The sequence below is a fragment of the Vanellus vanellus genome (assembly GCF_965231255.1).
Source record: "Vanellus vanellus genome assembly, chromosome: 15".
NCBI lineage: Eukaryota > Metazoa > Chordata > Aves > Charadriiformes > Charadriidae > Vanellus > Vanellus vanellus.
Window position 1 is genome coordinate 10,205,349 of NC_138920.1, and position 26,148 is coordinate 10,231,496.

A 26,148-nucleotide genomic window follows, 5' to 3' on the forward strand; every position below is an offset into this window, starting at 1 on the left:
CTTTGGACGAAAGGAAGGGTGTCCTTCTCGATGTTTACAGAGAGAGGTGGTGAGTTGCTTAGTCAAGGCTGTCAGCTTGATGCCAATACATTGTTCCTTGCATTGAATTGGTGCCTTGAGATGAACAGTTAAGGAAGCAGGAGGTTGCAGGGGCATTGAAAGGATCTAAGAGGTCAGTTATGGAAGGATTCGGTAAAAGTTGTCTCTTCTATGTCTGATTTCTGGCAGGGAGTCCAGAAAATTCCTTCCTGATAATTTCATTAACTGTGAAATAAAAGAAAGAGGAAGAAATGTTAGAGCACTTTCAAAATCACAAGAAGTAAAAGCAATCCTTGGGCAGTTTGCTGTTAAGCTGAACACATCCCCTCTGGATTCATAACATAATTTTATTAAAACCTAAAACTTTAAGTCCTATTTACCCAGACTACATATTTTTGGAAGGCAAGTGGGAAGGAGAGGAGAGAGTGGGTTTACACCATGTTCAGGATGCTTCAAGTACCACAAAAACACAACTGAGAAGATGTACCATGTGTCTAGTACATGCTACATCCCTTACGTACACAACACTTTACCTCTTTCACAGACATTTGCTAGATTAAAAAAAGCCTAGGTTAAAAAACATAAGTATCTGTAAGTTTCTAAACATTTAACATTTTCACTAGGCTGAAATAAGAATATTTTGAAAAGAGAAAGGTCAGATTTGGAGGAAATACAGCGGACAGTGCTGAAAACACAGAGATTGCATTGCAATTCAGGTGGAAAAGTGTTGTCTTTATTGTGGTTGGGGGGGTTTGGAGTTTGGGTCTTTTTTACATCTCCCTGTAGACTAGTTGCTCTACAATTTTGTTATAGTTTGTTTGTAGGTTGTAGTGTAAGCAAACTTCCATGCACCACTATGATACTCTAGGAGGCTGGGACAGGCTTGTTAATAAAGCTCAAGAGAAGACACGGAAGAACTTTGTTCTCTGTTTAAAATCAGAACAATATTACACATTATATACAACAGCCATTCTCTCCTGTCTACCTTTCACACTTACTTACCTAAAGCACCGTTTGAAACCTCCTGGAACAACAATTCTCTCTCTAGGCTGCACTTGTATTAGGAAAGACCTAAAACATGGGCGTTTTAGTGCAAAACTCCAGAACTGCCTGTTTTGGGGCTCCATTTCCCATGCAGCTCCTTGGCACTGTATTCACCAAGGGGGTCCACGGTTTGGAAACTGTTTATATCTACTTTGACAAATTTGCCTTAAAACCAAAAAACCCCACATTTTCTAAGGTTTCAGACCCCAGATCTAAATGATTTCTCCCCATTAATATTTAAAGGCTAAGACAAAACTCAAACCAAAGGCAACCTTCACCCAAGACTGTTTAATCCTCAGGTATACAGCTGTAAGATTCCCCCAAATTTAGGTCCATTTCTAAAAAATGTTTATTAAAAAAATTAATTAACATAGTATTTCAATGCCTCCCACAATTAAAAAAAAATGGTGCCCAATTTCTTGTTGTGTCTGGTAAGAGGAAGACATGTATTAATTTTTAATGTTATGATTAGTAGTTTGAAAGCTTCCTCTACTCTACATGCAATGGAATTTATCGCTGAGAAAGTAAAAAAAAATCTATGTTTTATGCAAAACTCCATGTTATTACTGTACAGATGTCTGCTGTGGTGGGCTATATTCCTCAAGGACTAAGTATTTGCACAGAGCACAGCACAGGTGCTTGACAGTAGGAGCAGGGAGACAGCCCTCCACGTTTCCAGGTACAGCAAACTCTCCTGAAGGGACCCCACAGCCTGTGCCACACAAGGCTGTTTCCATCCCTCCACGCTTAAAAATCCCACCGTTAACAGCTCAGCATCTAGCTTGCTAATTCAGCCAGGAAATGCCTGACTTCTACCAGACCAGTGCCTCTTGGAGAGGACATGCTTTTTTGCGTGGCTGACAGCAGAACTCTTGTCCTCTCTTGCTGGTCAGCTTTCTACCTGCCACCCACACATGGTAACTTCTACCAGCCTTTTGGGTGAGTTCTTTCTTGCAAATAAAGCACATATGTGGGGTATTTGGTGTGTTGCTGCTCTGCAGTGCAAGCAAGCAACCAGTGGGAGGTGAGGTTGGTCCACTTGCAGGCAAGAAACCTCCTTCAGCACAGTTAGAAGGGCTTCCTGTTTGCTCTACCCAGGAAATGAGAGGAGCAGGTCTTCAATGGAAATTTTTCACAGCCTCAACTAAAAATAGCAGTGAGGTAAAAGAAGTGGGCACCCACTCTTACAGGGTCATTTCCTTTCTAAAAACAAGTAGGCTGAGACTGCAGGCCGATTTATTTATCGACGCATTTGTTTGAGCAGCCAGTGTACCAAAAATATCATGTACGAGTTTCCTTTCATTTAATACAGCCACCACTTGTGGAAATACTGGAGCCAACAGTCATCTTTGTCCAGGAAGGGTTAAATATTCAATGAAAAATCAGCAGATAATTAAATGGTTTGCTAAGCCTACAGTCTTTTGAGGAGTCCATTTTTGGTTCTGTTTCCCAGACTGAGCTCTAGGCAAAGTGAAATCCGTTGCTCAGCACCCGCAGACCACGAGCCCAGCACCTGGCCAGTGCTGGGACCTCCGCGCGCCAGCGCCCGGCAGGTTGGATGGTGTGGTAAAGGGCTCACTCAGCCTGCAAACTTCACTTTCCCTCCTGTGTGCTGCACGGGAGGTCAGCAGTAGGTTTTGTGGGTTGAGGTTATAGGGGGACTACAATCTGAAAAGAGCTAAAAAGTTGCAGGGGAACAGTATAGAACATTAACGCCATAGATGAGCTGCAGGACCGTGCTTGGGTGCAGCTGGGCTCTCTCTGTGTGAGCTCTTACAGGTGGCAAATTGGATTTTTGTTGTAAGCATCTGAATGACAAGGGAGCTTTTCCTGTTATCAGTTGGCCTGAATGTCCTGTAGTCACCCTGAATTTCACCTAAATCCACGTGGCGAGGGGAGTTAGGTGCAGTTTAGGCTGGGCAACACTAGTGTGGGAGCTCTAAGGGAAAGATGTGTAAGTCAATGACTGTCCCAGCACAAAAAGTCCTAATCTACAACCAGAGCCCCTAAATCTGAGTATATAAATGTAATAAGAATGGATCCCAAGGCAAGTATCTCCCAGCTTGGAGCCACCTCCAGACCGAGTCTAGTGAAATCACGCATCTTTGGCGACCTGCTCCAGATTTGGGAGCACATGGATCCAGATCCAGGTGTAATTTCAGTGACTTGGGTTTCAACGGCAGGTTGAACAAAATCAGCAAACTGAGACATATCTAAACTTTAGAGGAAGCTGAGCTCATGTGCTGAACTCGCTATTCTGAACTCCCATCTATCTTTTTTGGTAGCATGGTTAAAATGTATCTCAAGTATCGGTTCTCATTATTTGCTCATTTCTAGCCAAGAGGAAATGGACACAATGTGATGAATAAATAAAATATTGTTATTTAAGGTGCCTGTCATGTGGCAGCTCTGGAGCATACTGCTATTGATCCATTTAATGAGAGAGAACTGATTAAACGGGGCCATGAGGACATATGCCAAGATAACGAAAGATTAAATCATAAAAAAGGATATTGAAATTACAGCTGACGTCAGCCATCCAGACCAAGGAAATGCCTAGTTAGGCCTGAATCCCTTCAACATATCCTCTGTTAGATACTGTTGTTGTACAAGTATTACAACAGCCCCGGTGCTTGGAGATCCCCAAGCTAGCTGAATGCAAAAGGCTGGCTGAAATCATGGGAGAAAGAATGTCTGCGTTCTTCTAATCACTCAGCTTTGATGGGATAGAGTCAGTCTCTCAGGCTCCAGTCCTCAAAGACATTTAAGACTCTAATTCACATCTTCTCAGATAGAAATCTGGAGTGTATTCACTTGCGGGATGATAGTGGGTTGTATTAAATACCGAGCTTCAACTAGTAGTCCAGAGACAGAAAACAGCCTCCAATTTTAGCTGGCAATGAGTCAGGCTCCTTGTAATTGATTATATACACGCACACACGCTCATATGCATGCGTACGCACACATTCACAAACGCATCGGAATAACAACTTTACCAGCGTTATTCCATGTATATGTCCGGACTAACACCGATGAAGTCGATGTTGTCAGAGCACTATACCCGTGGCAGTGACTGGGCTCTTGTGCGCTTTGGGTCTCATCAGAGGAGGCAAAGCTCAGCTCCAGTGGGCTCCTCCCTGCACCGGGCAGGGATCCTGCAATATTCCACGTTTGCTCTGCTGATGCAGCCAAGAGGCAGTTTTACATGCAAAGCAAACACAAGGCACGCAGGGAGGAACTAATGGCATAACAGGGACTGGGGAGGGAAGCTGAACCCGGAATTTTTAGCATGCCCTCCAAATGGGACCAGGCAAACCATGGTCCTGACATGGTTCTAGCTGCTGCCTGGGAACAACAGGATGCTTTAGCCCAGCATGCACAACCCCATCTCTCCTTCCCTGCCCACCAGGCCCCAGCTACTTCAGGACAGCTCTGTGGTACACAAGTGGGGAAGAAAAAGAATGAAAAAAAATTAAATTAAATTAAATTAAATAAGATTTTAAACCCTTTAAGCCAAATAAAAAGGGGCATGACTTTTTAATTGAAAAAATAAATAAATAAAGGTTAAGAGAAACACACAGCTGGAGAAAAGGCAGAAAAATACCAATTACCTTTCTTTTTGATTGCTTGGATCAAAGATCACAGTCATTCTTTTTCATATAATGTTTTGTATCCAGCTAAGGTGTGTATCTATCAGCTCTGAAAAAGATTTGCAAAACCATTTTTGAGAAAAAAAGGTAACCTTTGACCTATGTTCCAAGGCCAAATGTTACAGTTTTCAGCTACTCTTTAATTTTGTGGTTTAATTTATTAAAAGGACATTTCAGCATATACAATACATAAGGCAGAACTTAACCGCTGACCTTTCTGTTTGCTCAGATCCAGAACTAGATTTTTCTTTTTACCCCTCTTTTCTCAACTGATAATATCTAAAAATAAGTATACAAAAAGTACACTCCTAAGTTGATCACAAAACATATGCGAAATGCTGGTAATTTGATCTGAGACTTTGGAGGCACAGGAGGCCCATGCGTCTTGTAAATCAGGTCAAAGACTAGTCACTGCCTTTTGCAAAATTCAGTTATAGTATCATCTTAGTGGCCCAAATAAAACATGACACATTTATGCCAGATCCAAAGTCAGTCCCTTTTAAACAAGAGATCTAACCACAGTGGCTGTGTAAATTAGACTTTGCCTTAATTGTAAAGAACAGGAAAGATATGTGCAAAGAAATTAGAAAGTTAGTGTCTGCTTCAAACACATATAAGGTGATTTTTTTTTTCTCATAAAATGGCAATATTTTAAATTCTGTTTCATTTTTTTCTGTCTGATCTTCTTAGATTTCTTTTGAATTCATAATGAAAGCATTTGGCACTTCTGCAAAATCATGTGGAAATTAAAAAAAAATTGCAATATTAAGGAGGAAAAAGTGTTGCTTAAAAACTAAGTTAGTTTTTAGTGCAAGATTCAGAAGTGTCTTTGCTGCTGGATTTCAGGTGACTATATATAGAAAAGAAATATTTTACTTGGCACCCAAAGATTGTGCAGCCACGTATCGTACACTGGAACCTACCACTCAGTACACAGCCTATTTTATCCTGCATCCTGGAAAATCAGCTTTTTGCACATGCAAGCAGAGCAACTAATTGACTGGTAAATACAAACTTAGGTGTATCAGGAGCCCAAACCCAACAAACTGTGTTGGGGAAAAATACTGGGTGTGTGCAGGGGGGTTGTTTTATAAATCAACAGCAGTGAAAGGCTTTTTTTTTTTTTCTTTCTGGAAAATGGGGACATGTAACTTAGCTGTAAAGCTTTACTTTCATTAAACATCAAAGAAAGGTTTTAGTCCTTGTTGAAATAATGCCAATAGATGCACCCTGCAACTTTTCTTCCTTGTCCTGCTTGTAATCTATGCAGTCTGTGTAAACAATAAACCTCTTCAACACCATCCAGCCCAACAGCAATCAGGTCACCTCCATTAATTAAGCAAACTCTTGGAAGAAGTTACTAATCTCAAACTAAGTGGCAATTCAGGTCCCACAATGCATTTTTGCTATAAGAGTTTCAATAGATTCAAAACCAAACAGCATCCTTCCATGAATCTAACATCATAATATAGATAATCTGATAGAAAACAGAATCTAAATAAAATGCGTATTTTTGGCTAAAGCCTATCCCAACTGAAATCAATATCTAAACTCCTCGTGATTCACAGGATCTGGATTTCACTCACAACATTTAAATATCCTTCCCTTATATTTCAATACAGTTGCAGAGTGAGGTGCAAAAATAAAACAATCAATATCTATGGTACTATACCACCCAAAATCTTTAACAGGAAGCTGGGTGTGCCTGTAAGAACAGAGCAGAAGACAAAGATAGCATTTCTGCTAAAAAAAAATCAGTGTCTTAAACGCACTGTACATCAAGACTATGAAGGAGGAAATACTCAAAACACAAATCTGTCTGTTACACTACCCCAGAAATTTTAAGGATTTTCTAAGTACTTTCATTATTGTCACTGTGCTTCCAGAAAAGATCAACAGCCAACTACTACAAAACAACTGTGTTAAAACTGTCAGGAAAAAGTGTGACCTAGTGGTTACAGCAGAAGACTGGATAGTGTCACTCCAGAGCCTGGACCTCTGCTATATCATCTCACCCTATGACTCTGGCCAAGTCCAAAGTATCCCTGAAGGACCAGATTTATCACAGGTTTGCTTTGATCTGAAATATGCAGAAAGACTGTGAAGGTCACACTCAGGGAACTTAAATAATACCCGCCTAGCTAACAGAAAAAAGCCTGAAATGATGATGACCTGCACAGAATGAGCCTATACTAAGTGTGTGGATGTAGTAGAGAGCAACCATTTTCAAAAGTCCCTACACGCATGTTTTAAAATCCTTAGGTAGTTTAGATCCCAAACTACCAAAGGCATGAGGCTCTTAGTCACTCTAAATATTCTAACATTATTTAAGTTACCAACTTAAAACCTTTAATGTCAGTTAATGTTGGAGTGCTCAATACCTCTAAAAATTAGGTCTTAAGTATTTCTAGTAGGAAATTGAACCAACATAGGCAACAGAGAGCACTTTGAAAATCCGTTCTGACTTTGCTGTATAGCCTCTTAAGTCAGGAGAATAAAGAGCATCCCTCAGCCCTAAGGATGCCTTATCCAGGGAGACACTGGAGTACCACTCATGAGAGGCTGCACAGATCTCTCTCCACTGACCGTTCGGGAAGTCTGGGACTGGTATCCCGAGACGGTTGGTAGCCTGAATAATTTATTTTAGACAAACAACCCTTTGCTTTTGTTTATTGATGCATTACTCTCAGACACAAGTTGGTACTCTACAGTTCCCTCCAGCCAAGTTCTCCTCAGTGATACAAAGCAAAGCGACCAATTACAGGGGAGGGAAAACAGAGCAGTTCGCAGCAGTGGAGATAATGCGAAATCTGGGCTGCTCTCCCTGTACTACCTGCTCTGCAGGGAGCTGTTGGGTGCCTGTCTAATTTTGCCACGCTTCACTTCAGCTTGTTACACAAATGGTTACAGTCTTGTAAATCAGTAATAAGTTGCACCTGAACCTGTAAGTGATTAGTAAAAAATCATTACATTTCTATGGCCAGAGCAATTTCACACAGTTAATCAGTTAAAAAAAGAACTGGGTGTTAACTGGTTGTTTAATTCCCTGGAAGACCAGTTTATTGAGACCCCGTAGCAAAAGGACTGAAATCTGAAATGCAAACAATATATGGGAGACTTATATTGCTTAGAAATTATATACTCTCCTGGAGCAACAGGTGCCAAATGTTATCCTAAAGTGAGCTGAATGGACGAATTCTAAGGCTGAGCAGGTGCCATTTGTGCCGCTTTCATTATTTAATCCATTTGATCCCTGTTTGAATCTATTGGAAATCAGTGTTGAGTTTTCTAGACTCCTCCACGAACCAGGAAACCAGGGTTATGTGATATTTGTAAGACAACATGCACACACGCACGAGGTTTCTCATCCTGGGTAGTTGACTAGAACAGCAAAAGAGCAATTTTTGCTCCAGAGTGTGATTTCCTGTTTGCTTGATGGATTACAGTATTTAGTCATCAATTTTTTATCACATGATTCTAAGATAGGCGCAAACCCTGCCTACACATCGACTGCAGGAAGACTCCGCATCAGCTGGCAATCTGGACAGGGCACCTCCAGGCACAATGCCATGCCCTTTCCCTCCTGCCCCATTAGGCTTCAGCATATCCCTGTGGAAAGCTCTTGGAGCTCATCTGCAAGCTCATTTCCCCCGCTGTAAAAAAACCTTAATTTAGAGGAGTTGCAGAATAGTCACTGCAGGAGCACACTGGCAAGAGGCACCCCATCAAACTGGGGTGTTTCTTTAAATCTCATTCTCAGAACCTTTTTTTCTTCTTTGTCCACAGCGCTGCACATGCTGAACCTGAACCCAAGGGAGGGTGTTCAGGGTGGCACCCAGTGCCAGGCGCTGCCAATCTCCTTCATGGGTTACCTGGCAAAGGACTGGCTCCCAGTATTAATGCTGGCACTGCTGGGAACTATATGAATATGAAGCAAAAGCTCTTGTATTAAATTTCCTAAGACTGTGATAAATAACCTGTTTATTTCTTAGAAAAACCCTTTAAATCTATTTAGTCACTACACATAAGGCATAAAGGGGCTGCAACAAGATGTGATAGCTTTGTGCAGTTCTACGAGTGTCAGCAGCCACTTTGGAAAGTGTACCTTGAAAGTGGAAAACTAGATCAGCCTGGGCGTGATGAGGAACTCCAGGCCGCCGTGGATTTGGTTTGTAGTAGCTTTCCATAACAAAGTCTTTTTTTAACTGACTTTCTTTCTGCTCACATATATTTAGATATGACTTTCATTCTGCAGTACTCTGATGCCAGATAGTTTTGGCTGAAATTGTAAGAGAAGGGACACGTGTTTGAGTCATGCAGTTGGCTCTCTCTAGTTGATAGTTAGCAAGTTACTGAGAAAAGATGAAGTTTGTATTTAGTTTTAGTTAACATGCAATGAGACCAAGTAAAATATTCCAAGTAGAATATGCACGTAATAAATAAATATACAAAAACTTATACCAGAAGGGGATGGAATTCATTTTCTTAAACCACATTACTTGGCTAAACCAATACAGAAATATTAGGCTGATGGACTGAAGCTTAAGAAACACAAGGCAAGAGTCTTCACTTTGTCACTCCAAACCCTTGATCTAACTCTGCGACAGCTGCTGCTGCGGCAAAGCACCAGGGTGAACTGCGCTCCTGTCTATTTTTGCATGTGTGGTTTGGACCTGAAGAATTTGCTACATAACTGCTGAGATAAGCAGTGCCACTTGGTATTAAGACATATTTCTTTTAGATTAAAAACAGCAAAGCCAAAGGAGGTTGGTGATGATTTTTCTTACAGTAGCTTGCACCTCATGGTTTGAAAGCTAATGAAATTGGTATTAGATACCACAGTGCCTCTAAAATAGTAGCTACCAGCAGGAAAAGCACACAAGCGATAGCGCTATTTATTCACGTGTCACTTTGCAGTTTCATCATTCTCCTAGACTTAACCTATTTACTAAGAGGCGGTATGAGTCATTCAGCGAAGTGTTTCAAAAACAGAGAGTGAAAAGAGAATGGATGGGAGAAAGCTATTTTTTACAGGAAATAATTGGGGGGTAGGAACCAAAGAACAGTTACAGCATGTTCAGGATTAGCTGAAAGCAACAAGAATAGGCAACGCTGCTGCTTTTTTTTATTTCTGTCACAAAGGAACTACCAGAACAAATATTTAAGTGAGGGGAAACAAACCATTTAACAAATATTTAATTAAGGGGAAACAAACTGTATTACCCTTCCCTTTAGGCAGTTTTGCAGGGGATGAACAGTCAATAATGTAATCTATTTTCTTCCCTTGAGCACTAGCGCTTATGTCTATTAATCCACAAAACTATTTACTGGCTCTAATTCTCTGGCACCTTATCTTCTGCTGTGTCTTAACTTTGCAAGCGTCCCCACTGAAAGGCTTGTGCATTCTTGCAGAACTTGGGCTTCTCCAGGAAACTGGGTTTCCCTCCGAACGTGTCTGAACTGAATTTTGAGCCTGGTTCTCAGGAGAAAACAGCCAGCAGAAAATCACTGTCCCAAGGTAACAGGGAAGATGCACAAGTGGCCTACGAACAATTTTGCCAGACAAACCAAGCTCTCCTCTGGAACAGGCATGCAAATAACCTTCTGCTTGCGATTACTCTGCTTTCACAAACAACTTCAGAACAGCGAGCGCAAAGAAGGCATATGTTTCTTATGTGCCTTATTTTAAAGAGGATTATGGGCAGTAGGCACACTGTAGTGAAAAACACTGAGCATGGGAACACATGAAATCACTTTTGCACACAGATTATTTTTCTATCATGACTCCACATCCTTCAGCAAATGAAAGTTTGGGGCCAGAATCTTCCCCCCTTTGCATTAGACACTGAATGGTGAACGTTGTTTTAGGAGCCTTGGTATCAGGAACTGCGCCTGCAGGCGACAGAAAGGGACCAGGCACTGCTAGAGAGGTCTGCGGGTCTTGGCAATGGGAGTCCAGGACAGGCGAGAGCCTAACTTTGGGGCTACAGTTACGAATCCCAAGTTAGCTGGAAAGAATCCAGACCATTAAATATTTAAGTGGTTATTGACAGGGTGTTACAATTCACATATAACAATGTCAAGGAGGTGTCACATACAAGATACTGCATGTCTGCCCACATCCATCTGTTTGCTTTTATTTTGCACTTTGACTGTAAGACCTTTGAGGCAGGAACTGTTCTTTTCCTTTGGAGTTGACACAGCATCTGCCACAATGGAGTTCTCATCTGTGCGGGGGTTTCTAACATAAAATAATGTAATAATAAAGATACTAAATAATACTACAGACTATATCTATAAATCAGAGACCATTATGAACTGAGAGGGCGGGCTAATTATATAAGACACCTTTAACTACAAAAAAGACTATGGGGAGTAGATACCGTAAGTGACTTTGCATCTCACCTCAAGAAGGCCTGGAACCTCTGACAGTAAATAGCTCGAGAGCATAAGAAAAATGTATGTGCATCATCCAAATACTTAAAACTTTCAATTTGACTCAATGACACAAACGATAAAACTTTTGTTCTCAGAATGAAAAGAAAGGAAAAGGGGGGGATATAAATTACCAGAAACAGAACTGAGCTCCTCAATGTCCAATAGCTGTTGAGGTGACTATCTTTAGCTGAAGTGTAGCCAGCGCTATTGAGGTTGGGCAATTCCCAACCTCACCACAATTGCAATAACCTACATTTGTTCAGAAATTAGCCCTCAATTATTTGCAGACCTCCCATCCCAATTCCAGATCAAGATGTAGGAACAACCACCCAAAGAGACTGCCCCAGGGAATCCTTCCCAGGAATTAATGATGAGCCATCCCAAATTTTCCAACTGTGAGGTCTGAGAGCTGTGGTATCCCCATGCAACCCAGGCAGGAGGTGAAAGACTATGCTCACTGCAGCGTCTCAGGGGCATGCTGCAAGGCGCTGCAAGTACCTAGCAAGACCATCTAATCACTCCCAAGTTCCCATCAGCTGCATGAAAACATTCTCCTTTATACGTGAGTTTGCATAGCCAGCTCATGAGCTCTGCATTTGTAGCTCATATTGAACCTATTAGTTTGTATTTAACCATCCATTGCTACACTTCCTGGGAGAATTCCAACCAAACAATGAAGGCTTTGGAACCACATCATGATAAAACACCCTCTTGCCTAAAATAAAGATAAAACTTGCTTACGTTTGATATGATCTCATCTGACTACAGAACACATTCAGAAGCAATTGGCAGGCCATCCCTTCAGCTAGGAACATGGACTGAATGGGAACACTGTTTGTCCTGCAGTTGGGGAACTAGCCACAGACAGCTGGAAGAGACAGTAATAGCAAAGTGGAAGGCCAAGATCACCATAACTCTTTCTGAGCCGTCTTGGAAGGACAGTGACCGCCAACACGAATGAAATGCCCCAGCTAACACATACAGCATAATGAAACTGTATGAAGCCACCAGGTATCTTCCGCAAGGCCAGATTTTTAAAGGTATTTTGGTAGCTAACTCTCAACTACATAACTGTGGATTAGACATCTAGCCACTTAAAAATAATCAACTGTACAAAGAGACAAGATCACCTCTCAGAATCTGGCCTAGACTGTACCCATTTCCCTGAAAGACGAGATGGAACAAATGTTGGGGAACACCAATAGAGAATGGCTTACAATAGGAACTGGGGGTTGTCCTTTGGGATGAAAAGCAGAGACGGGACACTTTTTGTACTAGTAAGTGCTGACTTATCAGTGGGGAGGTAATGCTGACTCCTTGCATGCTCCTTGCAGCACCATCATGAGAAAAGCTCACACTGTTTCTATGCAGCACTTCACCATCACCACCATCATGGAGTGACACTGCACAGCATTGCCACAATCTCTCCTCTAGGACACGGGAACAGCTCTGATGGCTGACCAGCTGCTGTGCTTTGCCCCAGGTTCAATGTGGAGGAGAAGGACAGTGGAGCAGCCATGGTGGGGAGAAACCCAGCTGAAGCAAGAGGACTGCTGGCCATCCTAACCTGCGCTCCCCCATAACTCATGACACCCAGAGACTCGCCTGTGGGCTGTGGGACATGCTGCAGAGCCTGTCCCAGCTAGCTCCAGCTCCCGCACTGTTCCTCAGCACTGCAGGACTGCCTGGCAGTGAACGCAGGTGCAACGCTTCAAACCACACTGTAACTACCCACTGGTCATGGCACTGCTGCGCCCAGCAGCAGCAAAACAGGCAGGTGCCTGGGAAAGGGGTGGGAATATCCCAGGTACTAAAAAAATGCCACATAAAGAGACGTCAAAATGAAAGTAATTTACTGGTAGGAAAAGATAAACTAACCAAGAGGCTGGTTCTTCCCCCTTTGCAGCCAAGAAGTTAAAATGCGCTCAAGTTTAAGTGGGTGTTTGAGTCATGGTGACTCCAGAGCAGGCTCATGCTACAGTGGGTGCTGGGAGAGGGCAGAAGGAGCATCACAGAACTGAAAACTCCCCATTTTGTGCTGACAGCAACCAGTGACCTTGGGAGAGCCCCGTCAAGCAGAGATCGGTTACGTTTCATGGCCGAGCCAGCAGGGAGGGTGAGGTGGGAGCGTGCTTTGCCCCAGCTGTGCCATGGGTCACACAATGAGGCTTTCCTCTCAGGGGGTCCCCTCAGCATGACTGTAATCAACACTAAAAATAATAGCGCAGTTTATATTTGGGCTAGAAATCACCACCATTAATAGCAACAGCCAGCAGAGTCTCCAGAGAGGGTCTGGTCACTGCTGACCCTGGCTGAGATCTGAAGGATTATCAGGATGGAGAGGGCTTCAGCCTTCTGGCCACAAAGACAGAGGCAATTTTTATGATTCAAGGGGGTGACCATCTCCAATGGGCACTCCCCCCTTCTCACCACCTGCACTAGGTGCCCCAGAAACATCCCCCAGTTGCACTTCTTCACCTGCTTGTGCAAGGCAGTCAGCCTGGCCCTGCTGCAGCATGGGAGCAGCATCAGAAAGGGGACAGAGCAACATGAGAGCAGCTCGTTTGGTTTGAGCTTCTTTTTACAGAATCACAGAATCACAGAATTATCAGAGTTGGAAGGGACCTCAAGAGATCATCTAGTCCAACTCTCCTGCTAAATCAGGATTGCCTAGAGCACATTACTCAGGACTGCATCCAGGCGGGTCTTGAAAATCTCCAGGGAAGGGGACTCCACAACCTCCCTGGGCAGCCTGTTCCAGTGCTCTGTCACCCGAACCGTAAAGAACTGTTTCCGTGTATTTGAACGGAACTTCCTGTGTTCTAACTTGTGCCCATTGCCCCTCGTCCTGTCACTTGGAACCAATGAAAAGAGCCTGGCTCCATCCTTCTTCAACCCACCCTTTAGATACTTGTACGCCATAATAAGGTCTCCCCTCAGCCTTCTCTTCTCCAGGCTAAAGAGTCCCAGCTCTCTCAGCCTTTCCTCATATTTTTTTTTTTTTTTTTTCTTGATTCAGAAATGTCATCTGCATCCAGCTGTTAGTATTTTGGAAATCTGCTGGGGTTTGTTTTCCTGGTGTGGTTCAGTGCGACTGATGTTCCAGCTGCAAAGCCCTCGGCAGCCAGTGAGACTGCTTAAAGCAACTATACATGAAAGAGCATGCTTTGGCCAGCACCTTCTCTCCTGGGAGCACCCTGGGGCTCCTCTTGGGCAGCCTCCTCATCGCTCTAATGGGAATGATGCTTAACTCCATCACAACCACACCAGATGAGAGCGTGGTGATCAGGAACTGCACAAATAGATATCTACATTACCTAATGCAGCAGAGAAAACATTTTAGTTGCAGCCAACAGCATCCTGACCCTGACTTCTGAATGCATGGCATTGCTTACAGTGTGAACTGCAGCACAATAAATACACTGTAACTCGATGAACTTCCAAAACACTATGGCATTGCTATCCACTTTCAGGTTTTCTGCTTTTTTTGTAGAGTTTGTTTTTTAAAATCCCATCTTGTCATAAGTATAATCTATGTTATCTATAAAAAGACCGTGATTCAGCAACAGGGCAGGTTATACATGAATGAAGGTAATGCCTTTACCCCTGCACTTTTTCCTTCCAGTATGCTTCTCCCACACCCATTTCAGTTGCCTGCTCTCTGTCAAGGCCACAACAATTCTCTCTTCTTTCCCCCTATCCCAGAGCAAACACCCCAACTAGAAGTGGAGAAAAGCCAGATCCAGAGTGCCTTGAAAGGGCAGGAGAGACTGCAGCGTGATATGAGGAAGTGGGGGCTTGCTGAGACTTATTTCCAAGGAACAAACTTTTAATGGGGTGTAGGTTATACATGTGAAAACATGGTGATTAAGTTAAGGGACAGGGATTAATTACTTAAATAATTCTTCCATTTGACAGCTGAATCCAAATTCCCCCATTTTTATCCACACAACTCTAATTCCATGCTCAGTTACTCAATGACACGGACAAAATCATCCATTACTGAAGAGTCAGGTAAATACAAACCACCACTAAATGTAGCCTGATCACATAATTGGCCTTTACACGTCTTCCTTTCCCAAGCAATGATGGAAACGATGTTGGGTGATTAATAACCCCTGATGATTATAAGTAAGTAAGCAAGCTATAAAAGAAAGTATAAGTGATATGAAAGTGTATTTGCTGCAGCAGAGGCGTTCAGTGGTGTGTTGGGGTGTGCGTCCCTGGCAGGGGTAGGACAGTCCCCCAAGGCAGAGATGCACTATGACCCAGCCTCTGAATGCCCAAAACCCCGGGGGGAAAGGGGCAGATAAAATCCTCTTTAGAGAATCCCCAACTCCTGCTGATGATACGCACATTGTAGCTGGAGTTAAACAAAGAAGAAAAGACAATATATAGTGTGGGGCTGCTTGTAAGGTCACTAGACCGGTGGAGAAGGGATTGCTTTAATTTCCCTTTTACCTGGAAAGAAAAATAAACTGAAAAAACAAAGTAACTCCACCACCTCTTTAAAGGGTTGGAAAAAACCTGTCTGAGAAGGGAGATAGTTGAAAACACCTCCTTGAACACATGCTGTTTTCCATCCCCTAAAAGCAGGCCTTAGTGTGCCTTTTACCACGGCTGGCCTGGACGCAGGCCGTTCACAGTGCGGGAGAGGCGGGGCGAGGAGTAAGAGGACGTGAAGTTTGCTGTGCTGTCCAGAAGATGAAAACACTAGTGCTGTTTATAGAGGGAAACCCAATTCGTCAGCCCAAATGAATTCCTGTGCTAATCCATGCAGGCTTCATGTTTTCCACCAGCCCCAGCCACTGTAAAGACTATCTTTAGGAGGCACAGTGTGTTTGGAAAGGAGCAGCTGGAAAGAGGGGACATTTATGCCAGCTTGGAAGGCTTTCTGGTATGGAAAAAGAGGAATGCTCTCTTGGGTCTCCCCACAAAATTAAAGCATCTTCATCCAGAGCAAAACGATGCCAAGCACAACAAACAAAAGCGGCTTTCCCCAACTCTCCTGGGCAGCCTCACTCCAGGGTTCACAATGGTTTCCATAGAACTTGTTTTGCTATCATAACAAATTTGATCTATCCAGGCGTGATGGTGTGCACTGTTTTCTAAAGACAAGAAAATTAATTTCCTCGCTTATTTCTCTGCCAAAACATTTTTGTCTAGGTGCCACAGACAGGGACTCCCCAGATAACTAGTGCATCTGCCGGTCGGCTGAATGCAGCGTGCATCTCGAAAAGAAAAATCCTCGACAGGTTTTGGTCTGTGTACATGGCACAATGCAAGTCACCTTTGCTGCAGAGGCTGGGGGAGAGGCTGCGCTTGGCTAATCACTCTCGTTCCTTGGCCTCTGATCCTCCCAAGATGAGCTAGCCTCAGCACAGTGTGCCTGTGTGCGGCAACACGAGCTTCCTGTAATAAACCAGCCATCAACTGTGTGCATCTCTCATTGCATACACGGGAGGAAATGAATGTCTTGTTATATTGACCACAATCTGCTGAAATGCTAGTAAATACTACTAACTGTGATTACAAGCTAGATTATTTACATGGCCGGGGTACGCTCCCTGAGACTGAGTGCTGCACCGGAATGTCACACGCAGGTGAGGTTTCTTCCAGCCTTTCCACAGACACACTTGCACTCAGCAGTGGTTTCTGAAAAGCAGAGATGTCTTTCTGCATGACAGAAAAATCTGGAGGAGCATTTCATGCTACATCTAAACCAAGAGCATTATCAGAACAGCCTGAATTTTTGGAAATTCTTAATCTTGATCTAAAACTTACACTAGTTTTGAAGATGGGAAGAGTTATGAAATAGAATCAAATATAAAACAAAGGTCCACAGATACTGATTTCTAAAACAGACATAATAATAGGTTTGTGTGCTTTTTATTTTAATAATAGCCTATAAAATCTATAATGAAGAAGAATTTGTATTAAAATCAATGGCATTTTTTAGAAAAGGAAACATATCTGAAAACATGGTAGAAGTTATCTGAAGACATGAAGCTGCAGGATGACCTCAGGAGAAGAACTCTCATGTAAAGCAGCCTACTGAGCTGAAAATCTCACCCTAGGGTTTGCCTGCTGGAAATCAGTATCTTGTAATGCTTTCCAAGGAAGAAGACAGCACTCCACTCAAAGCAAATGCATATGCATGAAGAAGAAACCAGATAAGAAAAAAAACCCCACACCGTTATTTTAAGGAAAGACAGTCCCACAAAACACAATGTAATTAAAAAATACAACTCCTAAAAGTCCTCCTCCGATTTGGAGGATTTGGAGGATTCTGGATTAAACCAAGCCAGTTTGCTTACTGGATCTGCCCAATGCCTAGAGTGGCCAGTGTTTGTAGACTATTTCCAGCCTTTGCAAACATCAATTTGTACAAAATTATAATTACTTCGTATCCACTGACTTGAACTGGGGGACTCCCCCGAGTCCTAAGGACAGCTTCCTAGGTTGGTGACCATTTACCTATAGAAATTCTGAGCCCTATTTTTAAGTGGTTTGGGGAGGTTCGTGAAACAGGTACAGCAATGCCCTGTGTGCACCCACCAGCGCCCCTTTCCCTGGAAAGCAGCAGGTGAAGGTATTGCCTGTGGGCAGGCTGGATGCCCCACAACACACAGAGCGTCTGAGGGCAGGTGCCTTTCAAAGTTGGGACCTTCACAGACACTTTCGGAGAACAGCCCTGCTGCCTCCTGGTAAGAATCGGAAACCCAAAAGTGGCTGATGAAGACCCAGCACGAGCACCGGGAGGTATTTGACCATAAAGGGAATGCAATGTCTGGTACATCATCCAGTTTCCTCTGGCCTTGTGGCTATGGAGTCTCCCAGAACTGAGCTCTTACAAAATAACTGACGCTGTGTTGCTCATAATGACAGATATTTAACCCAGGGAGGTTTAACTGTCACAATACTTTCACCATTGACTCCCATATTTCTGAAGTGGCTCCCCCTTCATTTAGTCATTCTCACTCTTTCCAATGAAACTTAGAAACCACCTAAATAAACCAGCACCGATTGAGACATTGCAAATGTCATAAGAGTCATTCATGTGTCTCACTATTTGTCCTGCATTTGACTCGATTCATTCACGGATGATGAAGTCATTCATCATTAAGAAACCAAACCAAACCACACCACAATTTGGGAATCTTTGACTAGACTCCCCTGGCAGAGATGATCAGAGGGAATGATTGCAAACTCACACTCCTCTAATTTACTGCTGCTTTCGCCCTGGCCCAAATTATTCTTCGCACGTTAAAAGCGAAGGATCAGAGTCCTCGCACAAAGGCAGAGCAAGTCAACACATAAGCACTGAAAAAGGACTAAATCATGCTGTCACTTTGCTGTGATATCACCTGGTTATTTCTGCAGGGCCTCAAGGTTTTCTGGTCACGCAACGCACACTGCTTTGGTGCGTAAACAGGTCTGGCACACGACTGCTGCACTGCCAGCACCCTCCCACAACCCTCGAGTCAAAGCGTGCCCAAATGCACACAGCTGGGTGGAAGCAAGGGACAGTCCGCTTTGACCTTCACTTCCACACCGGACAATTATCCATGGCAAAAAATTCTCCCTCAAATGCAAACCTATCACACAGCAGCCATGGGCAGAAGTCAATAATACTTTTCTCACTAAATCTAGTTCAACTACAATTTCACTCTAAAGAAATCGTGTTTGTTCAGCTGAGGGCAGAGTTTAGCCTGTGTTTTGGAGGGCAAAGTTTCCAAATTAAACACCCACAAAAGGACATGGCTTGATTAAAATGGGAACTGTGTGGATTAGAAGAACCTGCAGGAAGACGGAGAGCATTAGACCAGTTTCTCACTGAATTGGTGTTGCCCTGCTGAGTCACATGGGCATCACTGTTGAAGCCCTTTGATCCTCAGTGGTTTTACTCTAGTTAACAGTAGCTGAAGATTTAACCCTTTTATACCTAACACTGGTTAAATCCAACTCAGGACCAAGTTTTCTAAGTCATTGTTATCAGACCATTAGTCATGCAAATATATAGAGATCAGAGTTTTAATTGCCAAACAGACTGTATAGTAGACGTGCACCTAAACTGCAGAATATGAATGTTTGCAAAGTTGGGAGTACTTGGATTTAGGGATTTTGTGCAGACCCCTTTGAGAGAGAGGATCCATCTGTGAAATTCACAGCTGGATGTACGCCCAGATTTCTGTGCTTGAAAAACTGAAGCATGGGGACTTCGAGTGATGATTCAGACACAACTGCATTGTTTATACATTTTAGGTTGGCTTTTACCTTCCTCTGGTTTCTTGTTGGTAAACACAGGAAAAATTATATTACAAAATGAGAAAGAGAAAGAGTGTGAAAGCAAGCAACTGGTTGAAAATTCAAATTAGGAGTTAATATACTGTGAAAGGAGTTAATATACTGTGAAGGGAGTTTTATGGTCTTCAAGTATTTGCTCTTCTTCCCCTATCTCTGACTCTCCTGCTGGCACAACTACAGATGTGCTGCTTGTTTTTCAAATCAGAGAAGTAGGAATGACCTATTAGGTCATCTAGTATCTTTCATAGCCAATGCAGGATTGCCGTCTTGTACAGTTGTCCAGTCTGCTTTTAAAATTCCTCTAAAAACACACTGCATCCAAATTAAAGCACAGAAGTCTCTTGGAACTGGCGAGTAAGAAGCAGCACCAGTAAGGAGTATAAGGCCATACCAGCTTCTGCTGGGCAGAAAAGTAGCTCTCACTATTTAGAGTTCTCATAAGAAAATTAACTTTGATAGGGAATTCAGATAATTCATCCTCAATTTTTTATTTAAAAATGGCCAGCGATTTATAAATAATAATTATTATTATATTTTCATAAGAAACAAAGTATGACAAATAGGTGGAAGAAAAATGGATTTTAAATTAATCATCTATAGGTCATCTTCATTCCTGTGGGAGAAAAGATCTATACAGACAAAAAGTCCCCCTTCAACTATCCATGCTGCCTGGCAGGACGTGACCTTAACTGGAAAAGTTCTGTTTGTGTGAATAATGCTGAGAATACAGCCATTTTTCTAGAGCAGAAGACTTTATAACTGGCTTTCAGTTTGCACCATAAACAGGCTGTATATCTTTAAGATGGTTATTCTTGCCAGGCATTTTATTTCACAATAGTTAAAGAAATGTGCAGATGTTGTCCAAACTTTTCAAAGCAGCAGGGCTCTTTGCAGCTGCTTGCAAGATTTCAGAAGTGTAGTTTGAAAACGGCTCAAGCTGCCTTTTTGCTAGCCATCGCAGCAGGAGCAGAACCCTCCCATGTATTATATTGTGCTTTAAGGGGAGAAAAGACCCCTACCCTTTTCCCACCTTTGTGCATTCTTAACATTAACAGAATTTTTAACAAATGAAACTGTGAAGAGCACCAATGCCAAACACAGCATTCAGGGTTCGTGAGTCAGGCCTCTAATAATCATGAGATTGGTTTTAAAATCATGCAATCAACCCCCCGCCCCCAAAGTTGCGTCATTTTTGTCCGCCTGGATTTTGAAAGAGCACAACACCAAGGTTCATATTTTTAATGTTTTGGTTTTTCTTGCATTGGACTTGAAAAGATCACTAAGTAAAAAATAACTCTCGTATTTTGCTGCAGTCACCTGCACAGGGACTTTAAAATCACTATAAATATTCCAAGACTTGCAATTAAATTGCAAAGAATTTGGCAAAAGCTCTGAGCTGCCTTGTGGATGTAAGCCAGTTCACTGGCTATACTTATTCAATTACATCGTGCTAATTTTAAAGGGGAAATAACAGGATAAACTGTGAGAACAAACACACACCTAGCTGCGGGTTCTTTATATAGTTGTCAGGGAGGGTACAACTCCCCTCAGCAAAGCATCTTTCTAATAAATAAGTCCAGCACATTGCATCATCTTTGCTGGAAGTTACTAACACTAGGATTCATGTTGAGGTGGTCACCACACAAAGCAAGCAGGCTGAGCTCATGCAATTACTGCCCATGTGAAAACCCATTATATTACATATGCTGTAGCTACCCCTACAAGTTTGGCCAGCTTAGCAGCACTGGCGTTGCTGGTGAAACCCTTCTTCCAATGCAGGCATAGTCAACCCAGTACAAAAAGCCCTTCAGTGAAACAGCTGGTGGTGGTTCCCTGACCTGGCATAAGCTGTGCTGATTCCAGTGTTTTTGCACCAACAGAGCTGTGTCTATACAACGACTTTTACCATAATAGCTGTGTTAGCAAAATAAAAAAAAAAAAAAAAAGAAACAAAAACAAAACCAACCACCTTAACCAGCACAGTTATGTGGTAAGCTGCCTAAGTGTAAAACAAGTCTTGTTAAAGGTTTCCAGAGAGTGCTTCTCTGGTTCAGTGCAAAATGGTGAATTAAACTCTAGAAGGAGTTAACCCCCTTTTCCTGCTTTACACAGTTTTGTTATAAGCCATTTCCTATCCGCACATTTCTTGCTTCTCATCTCCAAAGCCCCCATTTTTAAAAAATGTTGTCAAAACAGTTATGATTTTGACTGAACTGAAAGAATTTCTGTGTAAAACACCCAGCATCACCCCTCACTGGCAAACCACTGATTCATTTTCTTACAACCTGTACTTGCTCACACGACAGCTTTGCTTTGTCTCCAGACTTTGCTCTAAGAAATAAGGATGTTTCTAACAGACACACCTGTTCTCAGTGGCAGGTAGCATATCACTTCTAGAAAGCAGGATTCTTTGATATACAGTATGAAAGGAGTGAGTCTGGTGGAAAGACAGAAAAAGGAGAGAGCAGCTTTGCCAATCCCTCCCTTTAGTGCAACGTGTGCTTTAACAACCTACGGCACGGCCAGCACTGCCCCAGCTCCTGCACACCCGGGCGACAGCTTCACATGCCTTTGGTACCGCCATGCCTGTGCGAGGGACCTGGCAGCCCGGGATCCCCCAGGCAAGATAGTTTTACCAGTTACTTTTTGCATCAGCTGGGGCAAATCAGTTTAAAGCTCTGTTCCCCGCTTCACCCATCTGTAAGAATTGAGGAAAAAGCTTGTCTGCTTCTTTCTGCAGTGGAATTATTTTAATTCATTACCGTTTCTCTGCACTGGATGAATAATGTCACTGGACTGAAAAATGTTATTGTTGTTATCCCTTTAAATTGAAAGTGGATTGAAGGAATAAAAGTAAATGTATGGCCTATTTTGGCAGATGTCTTCCAACAGATGGGTGTCTATGGTCGTCTTTATAAGAGCTGTCTGCTGCCTGTGATTCAGACCGTCTAAGGAATGCCATGAGTGTGGAGTAAATGGACAGCAAGTCTGGGAAAGGACTTTATTGTGGTTTAGAAGCTTTCAATTCTCAACTGCATGAACAAGTTCTTTTTTTCAAGTAACTCTTTGCCAGTATTTCAAAACTATCATTGAAAATTGCTTGATGCCTTCAGAAAACTGAGCGCTTTCTGCTGATAACAGTCCACTGGTTTAGCCTTCAAACAGTGGCATGCCTTCCACCAGCAAATTGCTAGAATTGGGGTTTGTTGTCTTGGTGCATCAGTTTGTGGTGGGACCCTGCCCATCAAGGCACCGAGAGAGCGTTCACGTACCCATCCTGCAGTGTCAGTTCTTGGCGGCGGTGCCCGTGGTCTCCTAATGGAGTCTGCATGTTCTTTTGAACAGGAAACGCTTTGTAACGCAACTTGCCTGTGGGCACTTACTGCACCAATTAAAGATTCCTGAGCTCGAGAACAAAGAGGTGCCAGTGGAACTATGGTTTTAATCAGTTGATTCATTTTCTTCCTTCCTCCACTGCTGATTTTAGATGTATGGGTTTTTCTTTTTTTCGTCTTGCCTTGTTTTGCATGTTTTTAGGCAGCAGGACAGCTGCTCGGAAAGACTGCTGGGGAAAGAGCAGTCTTAAAAAGGGGCTGGATTTGTCTGAATTTTCAAATAGTGAATTGTTTCTGGAGGTGAAGAAGAACATCAGATGCCAGCTTGCCATAACAATACAAATACTTAGTTTTTATTCAGGTATGCAGTTGTTTTTTTCTGAGAATCCACACGATTTTTAGTAACACGAATGAATTAAATGTTTAACTATACTAGAGGGAAGAATAACGAGATACTTTTTACAATGCTAAATTGAGGTACAGGTAAGTTAAATACTTTGCTGAAAGGCCAAGCTCAGACACAACCCAGAAGACCAGCTCCCTGATAGAATGATCTTTCTACTTCCTGCCAACAGACTACAGACTTTTGGGAGCAGAACCAGCTTTTTGTTCTCTCTTCATATTGCATCTAGAAAAGCAAGACTCGCATATGACTAGGGCACTTAAGTCCTAATGCGACAAACACACAATAGCAGGGATCCAAAAATAAAGCATGTAGCGTACCTACGGAGTGCTGTAAGGTCCCAATAGAGAACAGAAAATCTGGAATAAAGTGAGTCAGAGCTTCAAGAATGAGTCTGATGAATACATAGATTTGCTAGAGTGTTTGAGCAAAATGTTTTGGAGAACGTACATGCTTCACTCTTAGTCAAACTCTGCCTGAGCAGAAATGACCACACCTTCTATGAAAAGTAGTTCTAATTAAAAACAGAGCATGGCTTTTTTTTGATGCAAATTGTTGCTCTAACTGAACCACAGCCCATTTGCAACATTCAAATTCACTCCTGTCTAAAATGCCAGGAAACAGGAACATTTCCCCCTTTGCCCTGCATTGCTATTTTACTCTGTGCACAGACACATGATGGAAACAACTACAAACCAAACTAAAACATGCTCCTAAAGCCACCATCTTCTGTGCTTTCTGGGGATGAAATCACTACAGTGTTAAGAGAGAAAAGCAGCCAGGCAGGCGGCCAGACCCCCGGCCCTTGCTAGTGCGGCTCCACTGCTCTAATGCACGGAGGGCTTAAAACTGCCTTCACCGTGCAGCTGAGGTTCCCCCGGCACAGGGAAATCCCCAGCTGGCAGCAAGCTGACAGAGCTGGCTTCGTGCCACCCCCTCCTCCATCCACCGTGCAGGGGCTGGGGAAGGCGAGCAGGATGCTCGCAATGTGCTAGCACCCGAGCCAAAGCCCTAAGGAGCATGGTGGCTGCAAGGGGGGAGGCCATGTCCTGCCTTCCCTCCTGGCTGTACTGACCCTCTCCTCTTATCCACACACGCACATCGGTCTCCCCGAGGAGCACACGGGACCAGCGCGGATGCAGAGTGGGCTGCGCACTGTGGGGAGGGTGGTGAGAGACCAAAGCCAGCAGGAAAGAGCTCAGTCCCGGACTGCCACTTACTCAGGGCTGACACAGTAGCTTTGCTTCTTGGGTCCCCAGGAGACCCGGGGTTTCCTGGAGCTACACCCTGCTCAGGCTTGTGCCTAACAGCTACCGGCCTACGGAACAAAAAGCTGGTTAGGAAAGAAAGATTCTTCCTGAACACAGAGGAAAGAAAGGATTTGAATTTCATTTCATGCCACTGTGGGGACAGACTGTGGATTTTCTTGTTGTTGAATGAAAGAACACAGAAAGCAAAGGTAGGGACTTAACACACTGCAAATGGTCTTGGATGAGAACTGTCCTTAGGGCAATGGTTACTGTGGTGGGGAGCAAAACTGCACAAATTAACACACTGCTCATAGCGACGGTGATCGAAAGTGCTGGGTGATTTACAAGCACCACGTTGCACATCCTGCAGATCCATTTTCTAAAGAAGTATCTGCTGCATCTGAAATTTTCTGTGAAATACATGAGTTCACTATAAAACATCTCTGCTGATCGGTGGTCTGATAAACCACTACACAACCATCTGCCTTGCTTTTCTCCTCCCCATTAAAGATTACTGGTGCACCAAAAATAATTTAGAGCTACTGTATCAAGCAGGCGGTCTGAGTGTCAGATGTGGTTAGATAGTTAGTATTTGAATAATGACAATCATTTTTCTTTGCAAAGTAAAAAGCACACAACATGACAGCTGAACCAAAAAGAAGAGCTAAATCGAAGGCAGGCAAGTTGATAACATTCAAGACAACAGCTACACATCCATTATTTGTATACAGAAAGAGCCTGACACCATACTTGACACTCAATCTCTATGAGGCACTTCTAGATCATGTCACATCTGAGTGCTTTAGAGTCTGTCATGCATTTATCTTCCTATTGCTCTTGTCACACGATCCTCATATCTCTGCATCGCAGATGGGGAACAGTGGCGCATGGCAGCTGGGCGGCTTCCCTAGGGCTACGCAGGAAACCTCTGGCTCTGCAGCATGGGCATGGGCAGTCCAGGGCACGACCAGTGCCCCAAGCCCTGGGTCACCCTCTCTCTTGATCCTGCCCCCACCATGGGATTTTGGATAGCGCTGCAAATAACTAAATTTTTAACTGGGTTTGTGCTTTAAATAGCTAATCTGATTGCTCTGAAGGTCCTGGAAGAACTCAGTTCTATTTGTCAACATATTTCTGTGGTTGTTTGTGTAACTTTTACCATTGTTGGTGGTTTTGGTTATGAACAATATTAAGATGAGGCTTTGGCTGAAACACGCTGAGCACTCTCTCATCCTATGGCTTTCATTTGTATTTGAAGCTAATCACTGCTTGCCAGCATTAGCCTGGACACCAGACGGGTACTGAAGGGTCTCCTGACCATGGCTTATCTTCAGTCCCAAAGTATTTCCAACAGTAACGAATCTCTGAGGCAGAGGTGTCTAACAAAGGTTTCTCAGCCAATTTTTCATGACTAGTCCCATCCCCTAGGGAGTAATCTTTATGCTATTTGATATCAACAAGTTACTTTTTTTTTTTTTGACAGAGAAACATGGAGGTATATAAAGGAATATGTATATGAAGGTATACATATGTGTCGCAAAGTCTAACTTGCATCTGTCTCCCTAATTTCCAAATCCAACCTATACGTCTTGATAGGTACAGCCTTCCTTCCAGTAACCACACATTTCATAATTCTGTCTGGGAGGGGAAAGCTGAGAAGTTGCAAGGGGCCTGCAAAGGCT

At 43.0% G+C, this 26,148-nt stretch overlaps 1 protein-coding gene across 1 annotated transcript in view; it reads right to left on the bottom strand.

Moving 5' to 3' along the window:
• Window positions 1-208: 208 nt before the first annotated feature.
• The window catches only part of NFATC2 (nuclear factor of activated T cells 2), a gene marked incomplete at both ends in the record, with an annotated part of 88,658 nt that continues 62,718 nt past the window's right edge, over window positions 209-26,148 (bottom strand). Inside the window, one exon of the mRNA XM_082491128.1 lies at window positions 209-264. Coding sequence (XP_082347254.1) covers window positions 209-264 — 56 coding nt within the window. The remainder of the gene's footprint in view (window positions 265-26,148) is intronic.